Genomic DNA, 19947 nt, shown 5'->3' with positions numbered 1-19947 from the left:
TCTCTATGCATCAGGTTCCTCGTTTGGAATCTGAGGATAATCGTAATATTTATCTCATAGGGTAGTTACGTGATGGAGTGTATTAATGTGATGGGCACTTAGAATAGTGCAGACACATAGTAAGTTCTTGGGAAATGCCAGTTATTATTGTTACTCTATGATTTCTTGTCTCCTTTGTGAAAGTATAAAAGTTGAAGAATAATGAAAGCACATTAAAAGAAAGTACGCCAGGCAGAGAGATAAATGAACTGTTTGCATAAACATGAATTAAGAGAGTCACACTCAAGGAAGAATTGTTCCCTGTTGAGGACAGCAAACATCTGGAAGGAATTAAATGGGGGAAGAGGGTGGGTGGTGGTGGTGGTGTGGGCTGAGAACACACTGTGACTGTTGGAAGGAGATAATTCATTTTTGGGGTGGGTAAGTGATCCCGAAAAAGGGAGGCTGCTCCAGGCTTCTACAGTATGATTTGGTGCCCGGAGAGGATGTACCCCTCCAAATATTTTCTGTTCTAAGTAGCCTGGGTACCTAAAATGTCTAAATCATTCCTTTGAGCTAATGCATTCCCTTGAAAAGGCCACCTCTAAAATGCACATATACTAACACAAAAAATAACAAGGTGCTATTTTACATCTGTGAAATTAACAATATGAAGATCCGTGAACACCCCGTTGCACTGAGTATCTGGCATGTTTAAAGTGGTACATTTAAAAATCTATAATGTGCCTGTAAATACATACAACTTTGGGGGAAGTGATTTGGCCAGAGTGTTTTAGAATCACAAAAATGTTTATACCTTTCGATCTACTAATCCAACTTCTGGGAATTTGTTGTTAGGAAGACTTTCAAAACAAGGAGAGACCTTTCAGCATTTGTTTTGCTATGATTGAAAACAATTTTTAATGGTAAGAGAATGGGTAAATTACCACACATCCCCTTGCTGGGCTCTACGGGGCCACCAAAATTATAAAAGACAGACAGAAGGATGGGAAGATGTTTATGAAATAATCATTTTAAGGGAAAAAAAACAACTCAGAAGTCAAATTGTAAAGATTGGGGATGCTTAGGAACGAAGCAAGAGAAAGAAACCTAGTGTGCTTTGTTGGAGGCTGTGGGAACGTGGAAGAATTTTTTTCTCTCTTTTATTTGGGTGTCTGTTTATACTGGTTGTGCAATGAACAATAAGAAAAGACCAAATGAACTCTCAGGGATGGGGAAGCTGACTGTCAACCACACCACATGGGCAAGTTTCAGCCCAGTTTTCTGGACAGAGAGAAGGGCCCTAGGGCTGGCACGTTCTGAGAGGAGGGCTGATGGGCAAGGCCAGGGCCCTCCGAGGGCACAGAGCACCCATCAGGCACGTGCGTCACCTGCAGAGGGAAGGAGTCACCGGGGAGCTGGCAGAGGGTAGGCGTGTTCTGTTGCTGCTTCTGGCCGACCTGAAACTCAAAGCGAGTAGGTTGCGCTGTTCCCCTCAGTCACTCACCACTCAGGTTTCAAACCAGAAGTTGCAAAGCTCAGAGTGTTCTTACTACCTCTGATAAGCTGCAGTGTCTCTCTGAACTCCAGGGGCATCGTGGGCAGGGACTGACACTCAATTACCGGGCTTTCTGTTTTCCAGTCACCCTGTCTCTAATACTTGCCAACCAATCTGGGTCGAATATGGGACACACACTGGCTTTAAAATCAAAGCCTGGCCTATGATGATTTCTTAGGCAGACAATTCCTGTGGTTGTGACTGGGTCATGAATTCATTTCCCCAGAGCCTCAACTTGTATTGACAACTCTGTAGCTCAGCTTCCAGAGCACGGAGCAGTGACATGAACCATTGGACCAGGAGGCAGAATACATGCCTTTGGGCAGTTCACTTATACTCTCCTGGCCTCAGTCTTTCCATCCGTAAATTGGGGAGGTTTTTCACCAAAGACTGCATAGACCCAAATCCAATGACCAAAATCCACAAAGCCCAGATGAGGCTAAACAGGGCCCGGTTTGGGCCACATGAGAAGTCTCATGCCCAGAATGAAGGAGACGATCCTTCTACCATAATTTGTCCAGTCTGTCCACACCTTGGAAAAGCACACTTAGATAAAGCACCACCCCTAAGGGGATGTTGACACCCTGGAGTGTGTGCAGAGGAGGGCAGCCAGGATATATGGAGGGAGGCTTAGAACCTAGTCATGAGAGAACAGATGAACGTAATACAGATTTCAAACCAGAAGTTTTGAAATTCTGAAGGGCTGTCTCGTGGGAAAAAAAATGTTTTACTAACTCTATATGACCCCAAAGGGCAGGACCAGTGGATCGAAACTACGGGAAGGCAGATTTCCAGTCTGAAGCAAATGCAGAACATTCCAACAGTTAGAAGTAACTGAAGGCAGAAAAACGGGTATAAGCAGAGGCTGGATGCCAACTCGGCATGTGATCTTCTTGGAGATTAAAGTTCTGGGTGAGGGAGACGTTGAGATGGGGACTCCAAGGCCCCACCTAGTGCTGTGGGTCTCTGAGTCTACTCTGAAGTGACTCAGCCCCTCCAGAGTGGCCACCACAGATGCTGTGCGCCTCCAGAAGCATCACCGAAGGATGGCTCAAACACGCGAACAACCTATCCGCCCCCTTCCCACCTGAGGTTCTGGGAAAGAGCTATCCTATCCCAAGTTATCTTTGTCTGAACAGGCTGCGGACAAAGTTCCTTGCTCTCCCCATTCCAAGATTTCCAAGGCAGAATTCCCTCTGTGCTTCATCTGCTCCCACCTCCTACCCTGTCCCACGCTAGTTTCCATTTCTCTAGTGTGCAGAGCAGAGGTGGGTACAGCCATGGACAGCGCACAGCAGACAAGCAGCATCCCTCGACTTCTGGGGTGTGTGGTGAACCTGAGTCAGCAGAGTCCACAAGCTTCCAGGAGACACCAGATGCTAGACTGTAATTCTTAAGATGCACAGCCTTCCCCTTACTCTTGTGAAATAGCTGCTTATAACCAAGAAAAGGGAGCCTTTCCAAAAGGAAAGGGTGAAAAGTCACTGAGGTGGGTTGTTTGCTTGAGGAGGGAAATAGAGGATCTGGGGGAAGGGTTTGGAGGAGGCAGAGAGGGGAGGGTATGAATAGAAAAGCATCTGTACCTGGGGCTCTTGGTGCAGCAGGGGAGCAGGGGTGGGGGATGGGAGCCTGGACTCAGGAGGCTGGGAAAGACAGTGTTGCCTAGAGCCTGGCTGAGTCCCCTGCTGGTGTGCTCCCTTCAAACAGTTCTGGGGCACACTTGTAGGGAAGCACCCAGCTTCTGGAGCAAGCAAGCCCAGAATTTCCTGCGTTGGAATCCTGGCTCCAGGACTTACTTGCTATTCTACTTTGGGGGGATTTTAACAGCTCTGACCCGAAAGAGGGATAATAATAGTACCAGCTTTCTAAAGTTGAGAGGATAACACTCAATATATCGGGGCTAGCCACGTGAAGCTGCTGATATCTGGCCATTTTCGACATACAGAAATGACCATGTTACGTGGATCGACCTCACCCATATGGTGAGTTGAGTACGACTGCTCTGCACCTTAGAATTATCTTGGGCTCTTTTAAAAATGCCAAATCCCAGGTCACACCCCAGACCAAGTGGATCACAATTTTTGTGGGCGGGACGCCTCACCAGGTGAGTCTAATAGGCAGACCAGTATGGGGGCCAGTGGCTTAGCACCGTGCGCGGGATCTACTGAGGCACTCCACCATAGCCACCCTCTGCTTTCCCTTCACTGAGAGCCTACTGGATGCTAGGCTCCGGCTGGGCCTGCCTCCCGGGACCTGGGACCCTCCCAGAGGAGCTCATATCTCCCCTCCCCCACCCCTCCTCTGCAGTGTCCAGGCCGCGGAGCTCCCCCGACGACCTGAAGGTGCTGACCCGGAACGTGAACCGGCTGAACGAGAGCTTCCGGGACTTGCAGCTGCGGCTGCTGCACGCTCCGCTGCAGGCGGACCTGACCGAGCAGGTGTGGAAGGTGCAGGACGCGCTGCAGAACCAGTCGGACTCGCTGCTGGCGCTGGCGGGCGCGGTGCAGCGGCTGGAGGGCGCGCTGTGGGGGCTGCAGGCGCAGGCGGCGCAGACCGAGCAGGCGGTGGCCCTGTTGCGGGACCGCACCGGGCAGCAGAGCGACGCGGCGCAGCTGGAGCTCTACCAGCTGCAGGTGGAGAGCAACCGCAGCCAGCTGCTGCTGCGGCGCCACGCGGGCCTGCTGGACGGGCTGGCGCACAGGGTGGGCGTCCTGGGCGAGGAGCTGGCCGACGTGGGCGGCGCGCTGCGCGGCCTCAACCGCAGCCTGTCCTACGACGTGGCCCTGCACAGCACGCGGCTGCAGGACCTGCAGGTGCTCGTCAGCAACGCCAGCGAGGACACGCGCCGCATGCGGCTGGTGCACATGGGCATGGCGCTGCAGCTCAAGCAGGAGCTGGCCGTGCTCAACACCGTCACCGAGGACCTGCGTCTCAAAGACTGGGAGCACTCCATCGCGCTCAGGAACATCTCCCTCGCCAAAGGTACCTGCCTGGCCCGCTGGAGCCCCAGCCCATTAGCCGCCTGCCCTCCCCTCCCCCCCTCCCCCCCCCCCCCCCCCCCGCCGCCGTGCAGGCTTTCCTCCTGCGCACCCCTCCTCCAGGGCTCCGGAGTCCCCCTCCCTCCCCGAATCCACTCGTCACGGAGAGGCTAGGCCCCTTTATTAAATCTTGCCCTCTAGGACCCTGGAGCTTTTACGCCCACAATTTCCTGGCCTAGGTCGGTCTCTCCCCTGGGTAACCCTAACCCCCCTCCCACCTCCCAGAGAGCATGCACAGTGTCCACACCCTTGGGCAGCAGAATGGCCAAGGGTCGCTAATGGAGGACTGGGTCGCCAGAGCTTGGATGTGCGGAGAGGGAACCTCCAAGGGTTTCCCGCAGGGGGTGAGGCAGCAGGCTCAGGCCAGGAACAGGCGCCTCCAGGGTCGTGGTGTTACAGCGGGACAAGGAATTGGCGAACCCCACATTTGAACTCGGCCTTCCAGGCTGTTACGTATATTCATCCAGGCAGAAGAACACGTTGAACAATGTGTTAGCTTCATTTAGAACTCTTCAATATAATGGCAAAAATGTGTGGGCCCCCATTGGTACTCTTGCCCCAGCCCACAAACTCTAGAACCTTTAGAGTCAGCCTTCCTCTCTTCGAAGCACCCCTAACTGCCCCCTACCCACCTCTCCCCTTCTCCTTCCTGCTGCTGTCTGCCCTGCACGTACATCACTGTCAGAGGCGCCTTTCATGAAATGCACTTTTCCCACATCATCTGCCCCCCACCCCGACTCAGGACTCTCCTGTGGCTCCCCGGGTTCTGCCAGATTCAGTACATACTCTTAGCCTGACAGTAGGCAATAATAATACCACGCTGAAGACCAAGTCTGTCAGGTACCATGGAAGCATGCCTCCTATGACGTCTTTTATTTTTAAATTTTTATTGAAGTATTGTTGACACACAATGGTACGTTAGTTTCAGGTGTACAACGTAGTGATGAGACAACTCCGTACCCTAGGCTGTGTTCGCCGCAAGTGTAGTTACCATCATATAATGTCTTTGAAAAACAACAGTGAGTACACTGAGATTCAGGAACCTGCTTACTACTGTCTCTCGCTAGGAGGTGATGGAGGGGGGATTTGGACCCACGCTTTTCTGATCCCAGAGCTCCTGTGCTTTCTATCACACACCTGACCCCAGCTGTCTTCCCGGCCTTCTCCTCTGCCTGTTCCCCTATACCAGAGGTTACAAACAGAACTGTCTGTAGGGGCAAGCTCAGCAGTGCCAACGAGTGATGTGACCTTGGTGGCGAGTAGTTGGGGCTATGATAGGTCCGCCGGATTTGGGCCAGGCTGGAATGTGGGCCTGGCTTTGACAAAGTCTTCCCGTTTTACACAAGAAACCAGAAACGTGGAATGTTCTAGAAATGTTTAACTGTCTAACTCTGTGGGCCACATACGGTCCATAAGCAGCCAGTTTGTACCCCATGCCCTGTGGGAAGCATCCCGTCCAGCGGGACGTGTCTTGTCACTGCCCCGGAGACACGGCCCACGCTTCCCACCTCCTTAGCTATTCCTTCTACGGCAGTGCCTCCTTCCTCCTCTTCCTCCTCGTCATCCAGATCCCACTGATCCTCCAGATCTCACTCAAGCCCGCCTCCTCCAAGAACGCCACTGGCCCCTCTAGCTCACTGAAGTCTCCTCCCCTGAGCTTCTCCAGTTAGCAGAGCAGAAAGTGGTGACGATGGAGCCTTCCATTTGCATGGTACCTTCCAGTCCACAGAGGGCTTTGAGGTGCATTATTTTGCTTTAAAGTGGGTCCCAAGACCAACTGTGAGGTTGGTTGAAGGCAGCCTTTATTATTTAGTGCAGGGTAGGATTCCTGCAGGCAAACAACTGAGGCTCCCAGAGGAAATGCCTGATTTACACAAGGCCACACAGCTGGTAATGATCTGACCCAGGACGTTTTGTTTTCAAACCATTTTAATAAGGTACAATTTACATGCTGCAGCGTTCACCCACTTAAGTGTATAATTCAGTGATCGGGCCAGGATGTTTAACCCGCTGCCCAGTGCTCACCACACTGCGCTACACCCCAGCCCCTGCCTCTGTGCCCCCCTGCACCCCCCCCCCAGCACCTCACAGCGCAATGCACATGAACTCCGTGAATGTTTGCAAAGCGACTGTTAGATCTTGAACCTGGACAGTCAGAGCATTGGTTTTCTTGTCCTGGGTCACTCAGGCTTTCACTTCCCAGAAACCAAAGGAGGGCAGGAGGTAGAATTTATTCTTCCAAATCCACACCCCGGGGATTTTAGGTTTTCCCCTCTTCTCTTTTCCTTGGCCTTCTCTGCCCATAGCCACCTGTCAGGTACTTTCTAACAATAGCAGCTGTACTGAATTATGACCTACTATGAGCCAGACGTGGTGTCGACACTCATTCTCTAAATAGACATTAAAGACTGCTAATCCTCACATCCTGCAAAAGGGTATGATTGTCCCTATTTCATGGATGAGAAAGTTGAATAACTTTCCCACTGTTTCTTATGCAATTGGCAAGTGGCAAAGTCCAGGTCTGAATGGGGATCTTTCTGGTTCAGAAATCATGTTCTTGTCACTGACCATCCTGCTCTCTAGGGAGGAAAGATCCCAGCTCTGAGCAAAAAGGGAGAAGAGAGTTGTCCCTTGGACTCCATCTGGGGGTGTTTGGGGGGAGTCCCTCCCCCCTTCCTCCCTCTTGCAGTCAGTAGACACCACCATGCTTCCTGCTGGCGCATCCTCCTGGGACTCTTCCAGCATTTCACATCCTGGTTCTTCAATGTGCAAGCCTACTCTCCTTGGCTTGAACCGAAGCGGCTGTGGGGCATTCATTTGTGAAGGTTTTTCCAGTGGAATCCTCCAAGTAGTCTTTCTTTGGTTCTTAAACTAAGATTCACACTCTGTTCCCTGGAACCGAAAGTTTCATCTCAGTCCTGCCCAGCCTGCCTTCTAGTCCTCAAGCTTTGCCTTCTCGATGGGCTGCTGGCTCCTCGGAGACGAACACCACTCAGTCCCTCTGGCTCCCAGGATCACCACCGCATCCAGTATCTCCCTTTTCCATTTCCCTCTCTCGTGGTTGCCAGGGACCCAATTGGCATGATTAGAGAAGATTCTGTGTGGCATATCTGATGTAATCACCATTCAACTTTAAAGGTTTTTTTTTTTTTTTTTAAGTTTATGCATTTTAGAGAGACAGAGAGTGAGTGTGGGAGGGGCAGAGAGAGGAGGGAGACACAGAATCCATAGCAGGCTCCAGGCTCTGAGCTCTCACCTCAGCTCTCAGCTCTGAGCCTGATGTGGGGCTCGAACTCACCGACTGCAAGATCATGACCTGAGCCGAAGTCAGACGCTTAACTGACTGAGCCACCCAGACACCCCATCGCCATTTAACTTTAATGAGACAAAACTCTACCCTGGCTTTGGGATAAGAGGTGTTTTACTGGCTAAGCTTCTATGCATTTCCATACTGCTCTCTGGAATGGCCTTTCTGCCTTAAGTTTGTCCAGTTCCTCTCTTAGTCTTTAAACACACACATACACACACACACACACACACAGTCACATTCACACACACACTCACACTCTCCCCCTCTTTGCCCTTTCCTGGTGCAAAATCTACAAATACTCAACTATGTATATTTTTCAACTATGAGCTTATTTATGTTATTCTTGAGCTTGACCCCAAATGGTTTTCATTCTCTCACTTCGTTATACAGTTTTCTCTGAACTTTGTCTCCGGTTTGTCTTTTGTGTACATTCACAGCAGGGCTTTTTGTTTTCTGCTTTGGATTTTCAGTATTAATCATGTCTGTTGAAATCTGTCTGTGGTTTGCGAGAATCAGAGAACTTAAATGATCAGAGAGAAAAGGCATACAGGAGTGAGGAGATAACCAGAGAGTGGGGGGCATCCCAGGAGGGGTAAATGTAACTAGTGAGGGGGGCATACAGGAGGGGGAAGATAACCAGAGAGGGCAAGTGTACCAGAAGGGGGGAGATAGCCAGAGAAGGGACATACCAGGAGGAGGAAAGGTAACCAGAGAGAGGCCATACCAGGAGGGAAAAAAATAACCAGAGAGGGGAGGCATACCAAGAGGGGGAAAGGTAACCAGTGAAGGGGCCATACAGGAGGGGGAAGATAACCAGAGAGGGGAGGTATACCAGGAGAAGGGAGAGAAACCAGCAAGGGAGGGGGCCTCTACAGGGGTGCGAAGGGGTGAGCAAGGCAGGAAGGCAGGACTCTCCACCATATTCAGATGGCCTGTTTGCTAGATGGAAGGTTATAGAATCGCAGAATGTTACCCTGATAATGGGCTCTGTAATCATCTAGTCCACTCCTCTTGTTTTACAGTTGAGGACCTTGAGGCTCAGAGAGGGGAAATGACTTGCCCAAGTCAAATCCCAAGCGGGTGGCCCCAGCCGGGACTCGAAAATGCATCTCTCGGTTCATGAACACGAGTTGGCAGAGCAGATTTAGATTTATCTGTGAGCCGCTTTTTAAACATGCTGTGTAGTAGGGAGTCCAGTTCCAGCAGTGTTATAAATGGACGACGTGATGGAGCGAGGCCATGGGTTCCGGGCTCCCGCTCTGGCCTCTCATGCATAGGGACATGTTGGAGGTGACAAGGTCTCTGTGAGCAGGGTGATATGTAAATAGTGTTTCTGCTCTACCGAGGACTGGGAAGCACGGACTGTGTGGTGGCTCCCCGGGAGGGCTAGATGGCACTGTGTCCTGTCACCTTCCACGCCAGCCTCTCTGCTGGAAAGGGAGTGGAGAGCACGCACTTGCATCCGGCCTGGCCTGCCACCCCTTAGCCCACGACACTCAGACGAAGGCTGGCCTTACAGGCTGGGCCGGAGCCAGGGGCAGCACCTGCGCTTCTGGGCCAAGCCCCCCCCCCCCAAGCCAGGAAACACGGCTAACAGTCCTTGCCCTGGGCACACAGTGAAGGAAGTGGGAGAGCGTGCAAAACTGTAAAGGTAATAGAGCTGAGAGCCCAGTGCCCACGTGACGTCAGGGGGTGGGAGTGGGGCAATTAATTGGGGGACTCCACCTTGGTCAGCCGCCCTGGGATTAGCGTGGTGCAGGGGGGTGGTGTTTATGGATTTGGGTTGCTGTTCTGCTGGCTTCAGGCCCACTTCATCAGCTGGAATGATAATTTGTTCTTGGCAGGGATCTGTCCAGATTCCAGCACATGCGGGTCCCCCACCCCATCACTCAAACCAGGATCCGGGAAGGGAGGACGGATTGCTTTTCCCTCTCTGTTGGCTGGTTCCCAGAGGAACCCTGGTGTTTCTCCCAAATGCTCAGTCACACATCCTTCGTTTGTTCTCGAGATGTTTCCAGCTGGCACAGCTCATGGGCAGCCCCCTTGGGGGCAGAACTGCCCTGGGGGCAGTGTGGGAGCACAGGACTGGACTGGTGGGCAGGCCCCAGGAGGGGACTCCAGACACAGGGCACAGGGCTAGAGGGTTCTCTCCCTCCTCCTCCTCCTCCTCCTCCTCCTCCTCCTCCTCCTCCTCTTCCACCTCCTCCTCTTCCACCTCCCTGTCCCACCTGTAGGAGGTGGGCTGAAAGGGAAGCTGGTGCCCTGGACCAGAAGCAGAATGGAGGGGGCGCTGGAAGCGTTTTCACGATTGTGGAGAAATAGACCCCACTCCTCCTTGTCCCAGACTGCCTCCATGCTCTGGCCTGCTCTAGTGCTCTAGAAAGGATGAGCAAGTCACAGTATAAAGAGTCAAGAAGTTAAAAAGCTCAGCTGGGTACCACTAGGACTGGTGATAACCATAATGGCTTTTACAACTGCCCAGAAGTAGTTCATAGAATCTGTACAGTATGCCAGGTGCCCTGTGAGGTATAGGGCTACAGAGATTGGGGCTCCGGCCCTATAGACAGGCCTGTCCTCCTTGGGGACCACAGTGCGAGATGAGTGACAGGGCCCAGTGAGCGGGCACAAGGTGGCCCGCCTAGGTTCAGGGGTGCTTCCATGAGGAGTTTGTGCACAGTGATGTGTGAGGAGCCTTCCAGCTCTGAGATTTGAGGGCTCTTCCCTAGTGCCCTGAGAGATCAGAATGGTGTGCTTGGAGGTGAGCTCCAGGCCTGAGAGGGACAGGACTCCTAGAAAGGGAAAGATTTGGTGCATGTCTGGGGACACATGAGAATGGTTTTGCGGAGGTGAAAGAGAGCTCGCATCTGGAAGCATCAGGCTGTGAGTTTGCAGAAGGGGTCAGGTGGTGAATGATCTGTAGGGGTCTCTAGGAGAGGGGCTGTGGCCCCTTGTGCTTTGAGCACAGAGGCTGTGAGTTCACTGGATTCTGACAAGATCAATGGGACAGCACGGTGGGTTTTAGCCCTCAGACAAGGAGGTCTTTACAAGGTTGGGTGTGAGACCCTGATGAGGGTGGTGGCAATGAGGAAGGAGGTAGAGAATGACATGGGATTTACCTTGATGACGAGCCTTGATGAGCAAGGGGGTTATGGGGAGCAGGGAAAAGAGAGGAGTCAAAGCAGGCTCAATTTTTGGCCTGGATTCCAGAGAAAATGATAAAATGTCAGAGCCCGAGTGTGCATTATCCACGGGGCAGCAGTCATTTGAAGAAGCACTTGGTCGTTGGAGCTCCAGGAAGCCTGGCCCCATGAGACTCAACCACTGACCACAGTTTAGGTCCTTCTGAGTCTGTGGGACCAGTTCCACCTAAGGGCGTGACCAAGGCTTGAAAATCAGCGCCCATCTTTATGGTCCATTCCAACTTCCTCCCAGTTCATCTCTAGTAAAGGGCCTTACTAACCACCCTGTGTGTAGGATGTCTTCGGCCCTCTCCCTGAATGAGCCAGCCAAGCGTGGCAAGGTGATTTTGGGTGCAGCTCAGAATGACTATGTGAGGTGATCTTGGAATCGTTCTGAGGAAGCATTATGAAAGTGAGGATACAGATGATGAGGATGACCTTGCCACTCAAAGGTTACCAAGCCCCTTTATAGCCCGTGTGTCATGTCATCTGCTTACTCCTCACTACAAATGTCTGGGGAAGGAACTTTAACTTAGATTTTCCAGGACCAGGATCTGAACTTAAGACACTCCATGTCCGTACTCAACCCCTACCTTCCAAATGATCGCTGCCACCCTGATGCCCTACTGTCACGGATCATTCCCTGGGCAGCATCCTTCTTTGGTGAGAATTACTCCTGGGAAGATCCACGTGTTGAGTCACACCCTCAGCAGAGCAAATAGAGCAAACTGTGGAGTGTTCAACCCGTTGCGTCCTTGACCTGATCAGTTCCAGGTGCACTGTGTTCCAGGTGGGGAGGGTAGGAGGGCACAGAAGAGTGTACTGGGGGGCAGGGGGAAGGGGGTCTCGCTCAGGGACAGCTCGTAGAGTGCAGACATCCAGGTACCTCTCCGTGTCCCTGGCTGCAGCTCTGACCTGACAGAGAGATTGCTGGAATATGGGGTGGAAATCTCATCTGCTCCTTCCTCCATGCCTCTCCTTTGCTGTATAATCTCAGGTGTGTTCTTAACAGATTCTGTGTCCCAATGCTGTCACCTGAAACCTGGGATCAACGTGGCCAGTCTTCCTTTGCTTTTCTTCATAGAAGAGAGGAAGATGGCCACAAAACGCGGTCCCTTTAAGTGATTTGTGTGTCATGCGTGCATTTTTAAGTTGTTGACTGCTTTTTTCCTGTGTATGTGCCATCGAATTATTAAACAGCTGTCAACTTGGGTTAGGGTCTGATGATGGTGCCAACTTTTGGAATGTATCAGTACATCTCGGTCTTGGCTGCCTGGTTGTTTTGTACGTATTAACACCCTCTGATCTCATTCATTCATCAAATATTTATTGTGCAATCCATTGCTGCTGTGTTGTGAGTGTGCATGTTTTGGTTTCCTGGGGCTACCATAACAAAGGACCACAAAGTGGGTGGCTTCAAAAACAGAAACCGATTCTCTTGTAACTTTGGAGGCTGTAAGTCTGAAAGTCAAGGTGTTCACAGGCTCATGTTCCCTCTGTAAGTGCCAGGAGACAATTCTTCTTGGTCTTTTCCTGACTTCTGGTGGTTGCTGACAATCCTTGGCATTCCTTGGCTTGTAGACACTACAATCTGCCCCCCCCCCCTTCACATAGCACTCTCCCCATGCGTCTGCTGTGCTTTATCTTCTTATAACAACACCGGCCATTGGGTTAGGACCCACCCTCCTCCAGGATCAGCCCCTCTTAACTAACTACATCTGCAAATGACCCTATTTCCAAATACGGTTCCATTCTGAGGTTCCAAGTGGACGTGAATTTTGAAGGGACACTCTTCAATTCGCTACAATACGGATTTGGCATTTTCCTGGGTCTTCTTTTTCTTTCACAAGGCAGCAAGAGGAGGGAGCTTAGAGTCTGGCTCTTCACAGCTGGGACAGGGATGCCAAGAATGAAGCTGGCAGTTTTGTTGGGAAGGAGAGGACATGTACATCTGTGAGTCCAGGACAAGGCAGTGTGAGATAAGTGTTGAGTGGCACCAAATATGCCCGTTCAGATGGGCCATGCCCACCCTCAGCAGGAACGCTGGCTCAGAGAGGCCCTGGCCAAAAGTGAAGTGATGCGCAAGCAGCCTGGGGTGGGGGGGTGGGGACAGGCGGGCATAGGAGATCGATGGGGAGCACAGCAGGCTGGGGGGGGGGAGGGGTGGGAAAGTCTAACTGCATTCTGGGAATGGCAAGCCATCTACTGTGATAGGTGAGGCCGAGGGGCAGGGCCAGACAGACCCGGGTCGAAACCTGGGCCCCTTTTCTTGCCAGCTGGCCGTGTGGTCTCAGACGAGCAACTTCTGTAACTGTTGTTCTAAGACGATATGCGCAGCATTGTTTTGGGTACTGAATCCGGTCATATGTGCTGGAATCCCCGCCACAGTGGAGCCTGGCCCTAGAAAAAAGTCCCGCTCAGGAGCAAATAGACGCCCCTCCCTGCCCCCAGATGCCCAAGCCAGATGCTCCACTTCCCCCAACCTCACCTATGTTTAGTCAAGGTCTGTCTGTTCTACCTCCACACGGCCACTCTCATCCCTCCGGACCACCACCTCCCACCTGGGGTGCAGCTTCCTCATGGCCTCCCCGCCTCTGCTTTCCCTCCCGTCCTGATCCATTTTCCAACATGGCAGCCTGAGCCGTCTCCCTCGTGTGCAGATCTGATGACACTCTTGTTTTCCCTCGGACCCTGTTGCGGTTTCTGGTACCCTCAGGGTCAAGTCCAACACTTAGGCCATAACTCCAAGAGCCCCCACTTTTGCACCCTCCTTGTCCAGCATATGCCCCCAGCTGCTAATCCCACCATGGCTCACATGTCTCTTTCTTATCTTTAAGCTCTTACAAGGATGGTTCCTCCTGCCTGAAGCTCTCCCTGTCATTCTGTCTCCGTCCGTCCGGGCTGCTAGGACAAAATACCCCGCACTGGGGGGCTTAAACAACAGACATGTCTGTCTCACAGTTCTGGAGGCCGGAAGTCAGATCAGGGTGTGGCACGGTAGGGTTCTAAGGAGAGCCCTCTTCCTGGCTTACAGACGGCCACTTTCTTGCTCTGTCCTCACATGGCAAAGGGAGAGGGAGAGGGAGAGGGAGAAAGGACACCTCAAGCATGAAGAAGGGGATAGGGAGCAAGAGTGCTCTCTGGTGTCTCTTCTTGGGGGCCCTATTCCCATGACCTTATCTAAACCTAATCACATCCAAAGGCATCACCTCCAAATACCATCACATTGAAGATCAGGACTCTTACATATGCATTTGGAGGCGGTGGGGGGGGGGGGTGGAACAGAGACATTCAGTCCATAACATGCCTCCACTCCTCTTTTTACTTAGCCACCTTCTGTTCCTCCTCGAGATTTCACTTTGGATATTACTTCCTCCAGGAAGCTTTCCCTGATTTCCCCTGCACACACACAAGACTGGGCTAGGTGGAGCCCTCTGTGCTTCCTAGGCATAGTGCTGACCGTTTCTCTCTTTAAGAAGGAGTTGTTTTCTTCCTCTATAGGTGGCCTATTCCACAAGCTACCCTCTAACCTTGGTGCCATCTTGTAACCCTTTCAGGACCTCCCGGCCCCAAAGGCGATCAGGGGGATGAAGGGAAAGAAGGCGAGCCTGGGATCCCTGGATTACCTGGACTTCGAGGTAACTGGGAGGCCCCGGGAAGGACCTGGGCATATCAGGAAGGAGAGGGTGCCCCCATTCCGTCCCTGACCCTCCACCCTCTCATTGGTATTGGTGAAGGGCCCCCCGGGAGAGCCCCCAATCCACCCAGCTTCAAATGCCCTGCTGTGTCGAGACACTGATGCGTTGCTGTTATCACAAGGATGGGGCAAAAACTTCTTCACATAAAGTACCAGGATCTGAAGGCAAACGGGGGCATGAGAGGCTCACAGCTTCCTGCAGCCACTTCTCTCAGCCCGGGAGGCAGGGTTCACATGACCAGGGCCTTTGGAAGGAATCGAGGGTGTTCCACAAGCATGCTGTGCGTCCTCAGTGTGTCCTGAGCCACCGGGCACCCGATACTCCCTCCTCCTTGCTGATTCTGCCCAAATCAATGAACACGCTAGTGACAGCCCTGAAGATCCGGTGGCTGATGGGGAGGATGTTTTTTGGCCTTCTGGAAAGAGTGTGTTCTTCTCAGACTCCTTGTCTCAGGACGCTTCTGTTCTGTTACTTTCTCAAACTTGGCCTCCCAGACTGTTCGCTTCTGAGCCTCTGCTGTGAGCGGCATTTCCCCGGGAGAGTGCAAAGTCTTCTCAAGGATGTAAGAAAAGGGGAAGTTTATCTGGGGAAAGATGTCTGTTTTGTTTATGTCAGGAATTCCATCTTCAAACCATCTTCTTCCTAAATCTTGAGGAGGTTGCGCACAGGAGAGGGGCAGAAGGTAATAGGAGGAGAGCCCACGGCCTGGCCTCTACTCCTGGCTCACCTCCAGGGGAACCCCCCAAATTCAGAACTGAGGATGCCTAAACACTCACAGGCCTGCGGAAACTCTTTTTCTGCCTTATTAAATTATACGATGGGGAGCCCTGGGCAGATCTCATACTAGATTCAGAACTCTGTGGCAATGGGGCCATTGGACTCCACACAGGTATCTCGTGTTAGGAAGGAAAGAAAGAAATCAATCAGCCCTTCTCTGAGGTACCACCATCCTCTGGGCCATTCGTCCTCCTCCAGACATTTGATGTGAAATCTCTGGAGAAATCATTACTGGAAGACAGGTTTCTCCGTGTCATGCAAAGAGACCAGAGAAAGCCAGCCCACATTCAAAGCGGGAAAGAACAAGTAATCAGTTAATTAAGAGTTCTCTGCTTTACAGAGATAACTGTGGGCTTAGGTCAGGCCTCTCGGGGAGCAGGGCTCTCACTGGGTGAAAGTATTTGTTGATTCTGGCTCTCCATAGTGACGTGCAGGCAATGGCCACGGGACCTCGTGGCTGGGAGCCCCGGGGCCTGATCTGGCAGCCAGTCATCTCTCCCATTTACTGGCCTTGCTGACTTTCTTCCTCCTCCTCAGCCTATGATCCCCTTTGCTCTCCCTCCCTGGGGTTTACAGCGGGGAAGGGATCTTTGTGGGGTTTTTTGTTAAAGAGGATGGGGAACTATTTCATCTGCCTCTTACCCTAAATACCAGTAAGCCCTTTTCATCTAGCATGAGATAAAGGTGATTGACCACAAGCTTTCAGTTCAGGAAGACCAGAGCTCAGATCCTGCCCCCAACACTCTCTGCTGTGTGACCATGGGCAGGTTACTTAACCTCTCTGGGCCTCAGTTTCCTCATTGGTAACATAGGTGAAATAGTACCTCGGTTGATTGTGAGGATGAAATGAGGTACTCTATGAAAAGAACCCAGAACGGTGTCTGACACATAGAGAGTACTCAAAAAACTGTTTGCTGAGTTGAAATCTCCAGCACAACTAGAGGCAAAGGGACATCTCCCAAATGCGGTGGGCACCACCACCATTACTCACAATAGAATTGGACCTTCCGGGGTCAGGGACCCAGCCTAACTGGCTAAGAGGCGCCGGCGGGGAAGGTTTGTGCTGACCTTTCGAACACTGTTTTTGCAGCCTCTCTAACTTCACTGAGAAGAATCAGTAAGGAAAAGCCACAGGAGGACGCGTGGTTGAGGGTGATGGCCGGGCCAGATGGTGACCTGTAAGGGCCCTCCAGCTCTGAGTCCGAGGCCCCACAACTTGTCCTGTGTCTCCCCAGGTCTGCCAGGAGAGAGAGGAACCCCAGGGCTGCCAGGCCCCAAGGGCGATGACGGGAAGATGGGAGCCACAGGACCAATGGGCATGCGCGGGTTCAAAGGTAATAGCAAACCTCAGAGCACCTGTGTAGCCTTGCTCATCGCTAGCCCCTGGGCAGCAGCACGGGCACCGGAGCAGATGGACTATCTTTGCATTTTGGCTCTGCCATTGACTAGCTCAGTGACCTTGGGCAAGTCACTTGGTCTTGCTAAACATTCATTTCTTTTTTATTTAATGTTTATTTATTTATTTTGAGAGAGAGAAAGAGAGAGAGAGAGAGAGAGAGAGAGAGAGAGAGAGAGAGAGAACGAACACATGTGTGCACACAGGGAAGGGGCAGAGAGAGAATCCCAAGCAGGTTCTGAGCTGTCAGCACGGAGCCTGATGCAGGGCTCGAACTCATGAACCGCGAGATCACGATCAGAGCTGAAACCAAGAGTCGGATGCTTAACCGACTGAGCCACCCACGTGCCCCTCTACGTTCTTTTCAAGAGTGAGCAGATTTCCATGGTAACTGCAGCACAAGACGAGGAAATCTGATGCCGTGTCCCCAGTCTTAACCCTCTCCCTTGTAAATATGAAAACTAAGAAAAAGTATTATTAATCATTCCTACCCCGTGTCTAGGATGGTCTCTTAGTCTTGGATCACTGAGAACTTTTATTCTACTTTCTGGTGATTAAACAAGCTGAGATTTTTCTTCCTTTTATGATCTACATTTTAAAAAAATGATTTTGGGGTGCCTGGGTGGCTCAGTTGGTTAAGCATCCGACTTTGGCTCAGGTCATGATCCTGCAATTTGTGAGTTCAAGCCCCGCGTCAGGCTCTGTGCTGACAGCTCGGAGCCTGGAGCCTGCTTCAGATTCTGTGTCTCCCTCTCTCTCTCTGCCCCTCCCCTATTCACGTTCTGTCTCTTAACAATAAATAAACGTTAAAAAATTTAAAAAATAATATAAAATTAAATTTAAAAATTTTAAAAATGATTTTAAAACAGACTACAAAAGCAGCCTATGCTTGTTGAAAGTATTTAACAATACAGAAGCAGATAAAGTGTAATGTATAAAGTGAAAAGTGAGTCCCCTGCCCCATAGCCCCTTAAGCTATTATTCTTTGGAATAACTACTGTAAACATTTTGGAGCATATCCTGCCAGAACTTTTTCTAAGCATATTTATATTTACATATATGGTTGCCTTTGTTTTGGGGTGGTTTTTTTTCTTCAACACTTGGATCACATTAGGCATCCATCCCTGGAACTTGCTGGCTTGCTTTTTTTTCACCAGACAATATGCCATAGGCTTCTCTGACTTGCAGATTTTTTTTTCAATATATGAAATTTATTGTCAAATTGGTTTCCATACAGCACCCAGTGCTCATCCCAAAAGGTGCCCTCCTCAATGCCCATCACCCACCCTCCCCTCCCTCCCACCCCCCATCAACCCTCAGTTTGTTCTCAGTTTTTTAGAGTCTCTTATGCTTTGGCTCTCTCCCACTCTAACCTCTTTTTTTTTTCCTTCCCCTCCCCCATGGGTTTCTGTTAAGTTTCTCAGGATCCACATAAGAGTGAAACCATATGGTATCTGTCTTTCTCTGTATGGCTTATTTCGCTTAGCATCACACTCTCCAGTTCCATCCACGTTGCTACAAAGGGCCATATTTCATTCTTTCTCATTGCCACGTAGTACTCCATTGTGTATATAAACCACAATTTCTGTATCCATTCATCAGTTGATGGACATTTAGGCTCTTTCCATACTTTGGCTATTGTTGAGAGTGCTTGACTTGCAGATATTTTTATGGAGAGACTTGGAATGGAATTCCCTGGTCACTTTAGTGCCCTCCCCCTTTTGAGTGGTGTCAGGACCTTCTACTTCTTTGTAGAGTGAGATGCTAGCTTGGAAAAGGGCTCTATGGTTTCAGAGCTCTTTCCTGAAAAGGAAATTCTACAATTCCCTAGAAGCTCTGCCTCATGTTTCATAGCCTCCCCCACTGGGAAATCTGCCTGACATATAACCTCTGTCCTCCCTGTGTAACTGAAGTCCTCCCCCAGCTTTTCCTCTAGTGCTTATTAAGACAAACTTGGATGCGTACTTCTAAAACCTTGACTACTGGGGAACTTGGGTGGCTCAGTCAGTTAAGCGTTGGACTTTGGCTCAGGTTATGATCTCACGGTTCCTGGGTTTGGGCCCCACATCGGGCTCTGTGCTGACAGCTCAGAGCCTGGAGCCTCCTTCTGATTCTGCGTCTCCCTCTCCCTCTGCCCCTCCCCAGCTCACACTCTGTGTCTCTCTCCCTCTCAAAAATAAAAACATTAAAAGAGGTGCCTGGGGGATTCAGTTGGTTAAGTGTCTGACTCTGACTCAGGTCCTGATCTCACTGCTCGTGAGCTTGAGCCCCGCGTTGGGCTCTGTGCTGACAGCTCAGAGCCTGGAGCCTGCTTCCGATTCTGGGTCTCCCTCTCTCTGCCCTTCCCCCGCTCACGCTCTGTCTCTGTCTCTCCAAAATAACTTAAGACATTAAAAAAATAAAAAATAAAAAAATAAAAGCATTAAAAAAAAATAAAACCTTGACTACGTAATAGGAATATCTTTGCTCTGTCTTCTTCCTGCTGAATACCACATACTCTAGTCTGTGCTGGTAGACTGTACCCTTCTACACTTTAGTTAGGGAACGAAACTTCTTAGCTGGGCGCCCCGATCTCCTTCTTGGGGTGCCCAGAACATGCAGCATAATCGACTCAAGCTCTTATCTTTCCTGCCATACCAGGCCCTCCGGTGCTGTAGGCTCCTGCTGAGAGTTTCTCGGGTCATGGGTTGATATGTCTCCTGCAGGTCACATTTCATTCACTGGTAGGGTTTATTTCCTTTTCTAATGCCGGTTTTCCTCCTCTGTTTCAGGTGACCGAGGCCCAAAAGGAGAGAAGGGAGACAAAGGAGACAGAGCAGGGGATGCCGGTAAGGACATTCTACTGGGGTCACTGGATTCTGTAGCTGTCATCCAAGCAGCCCCACGGGTCTGGGGGGACCGGAGGCTAGAGCCAAAGGAGCTCCCTCCCTGTTTCAGGGCCCTGCTGGCCCAGCAAGAGACAGCTATACTGAAGGGGGCACAGACCATGCTTCCATAAGGCCAGTGGTTGTA

The 19947-nt window shown here is 51.1% G+C and overlaps 1 protein-coding gene across 3 annotated transcripts in view; it reads left to right on the top strand.

The window, feature by feature from the left end:
- Window positions 1-19947, top strand: part of SCARA5 (scavenger receptor class A member 5) — a 126849-nt gene that overhangs the window by 70974 nt on the left and 35928 nt on the right. For all 3 annotated transcript variants that reach the window (XM_019828609.2, XM_003984802.6, XM_045055612.1), the window contains exons 4-7: window positions 3845-4519; window positions 14622-14702; window positions 16775-16873; window positions 19707-19763. In XM_019828609.2, the coding sequence (XP_019684168.1) occupies window positions 3845-4519; window positions 14622-14702; window positions 16775-16873; window positions 19707-19763 (912 nt within the window). The remainder of the gene's footprint in view (window positions 1-3844; window positions 4520-14621; window positions 14703-16774; window positions 16874-19706; window positions 19764-19947) is intronic.

The sequence above is a fragment of the Felis catus genome, chromosome B1 (assembly GCF_018350175.1).
Source record: "Felis catus isolate Fca126 chromosome B1, F.catus_Fca126_mat1.0, whole genome shotgun sequence".
NCBI classification, from domain to species: Eukaryota; Metazoa; Chordata; class Mammalia; order Carnivora; family Felidae; genus Felis; species Felis catus.
The sequence above is the reverse complement of the archived record's forward strand: the minus strand, read 5'-3'. Positions and strand labels throughout refer to the sequence as shown.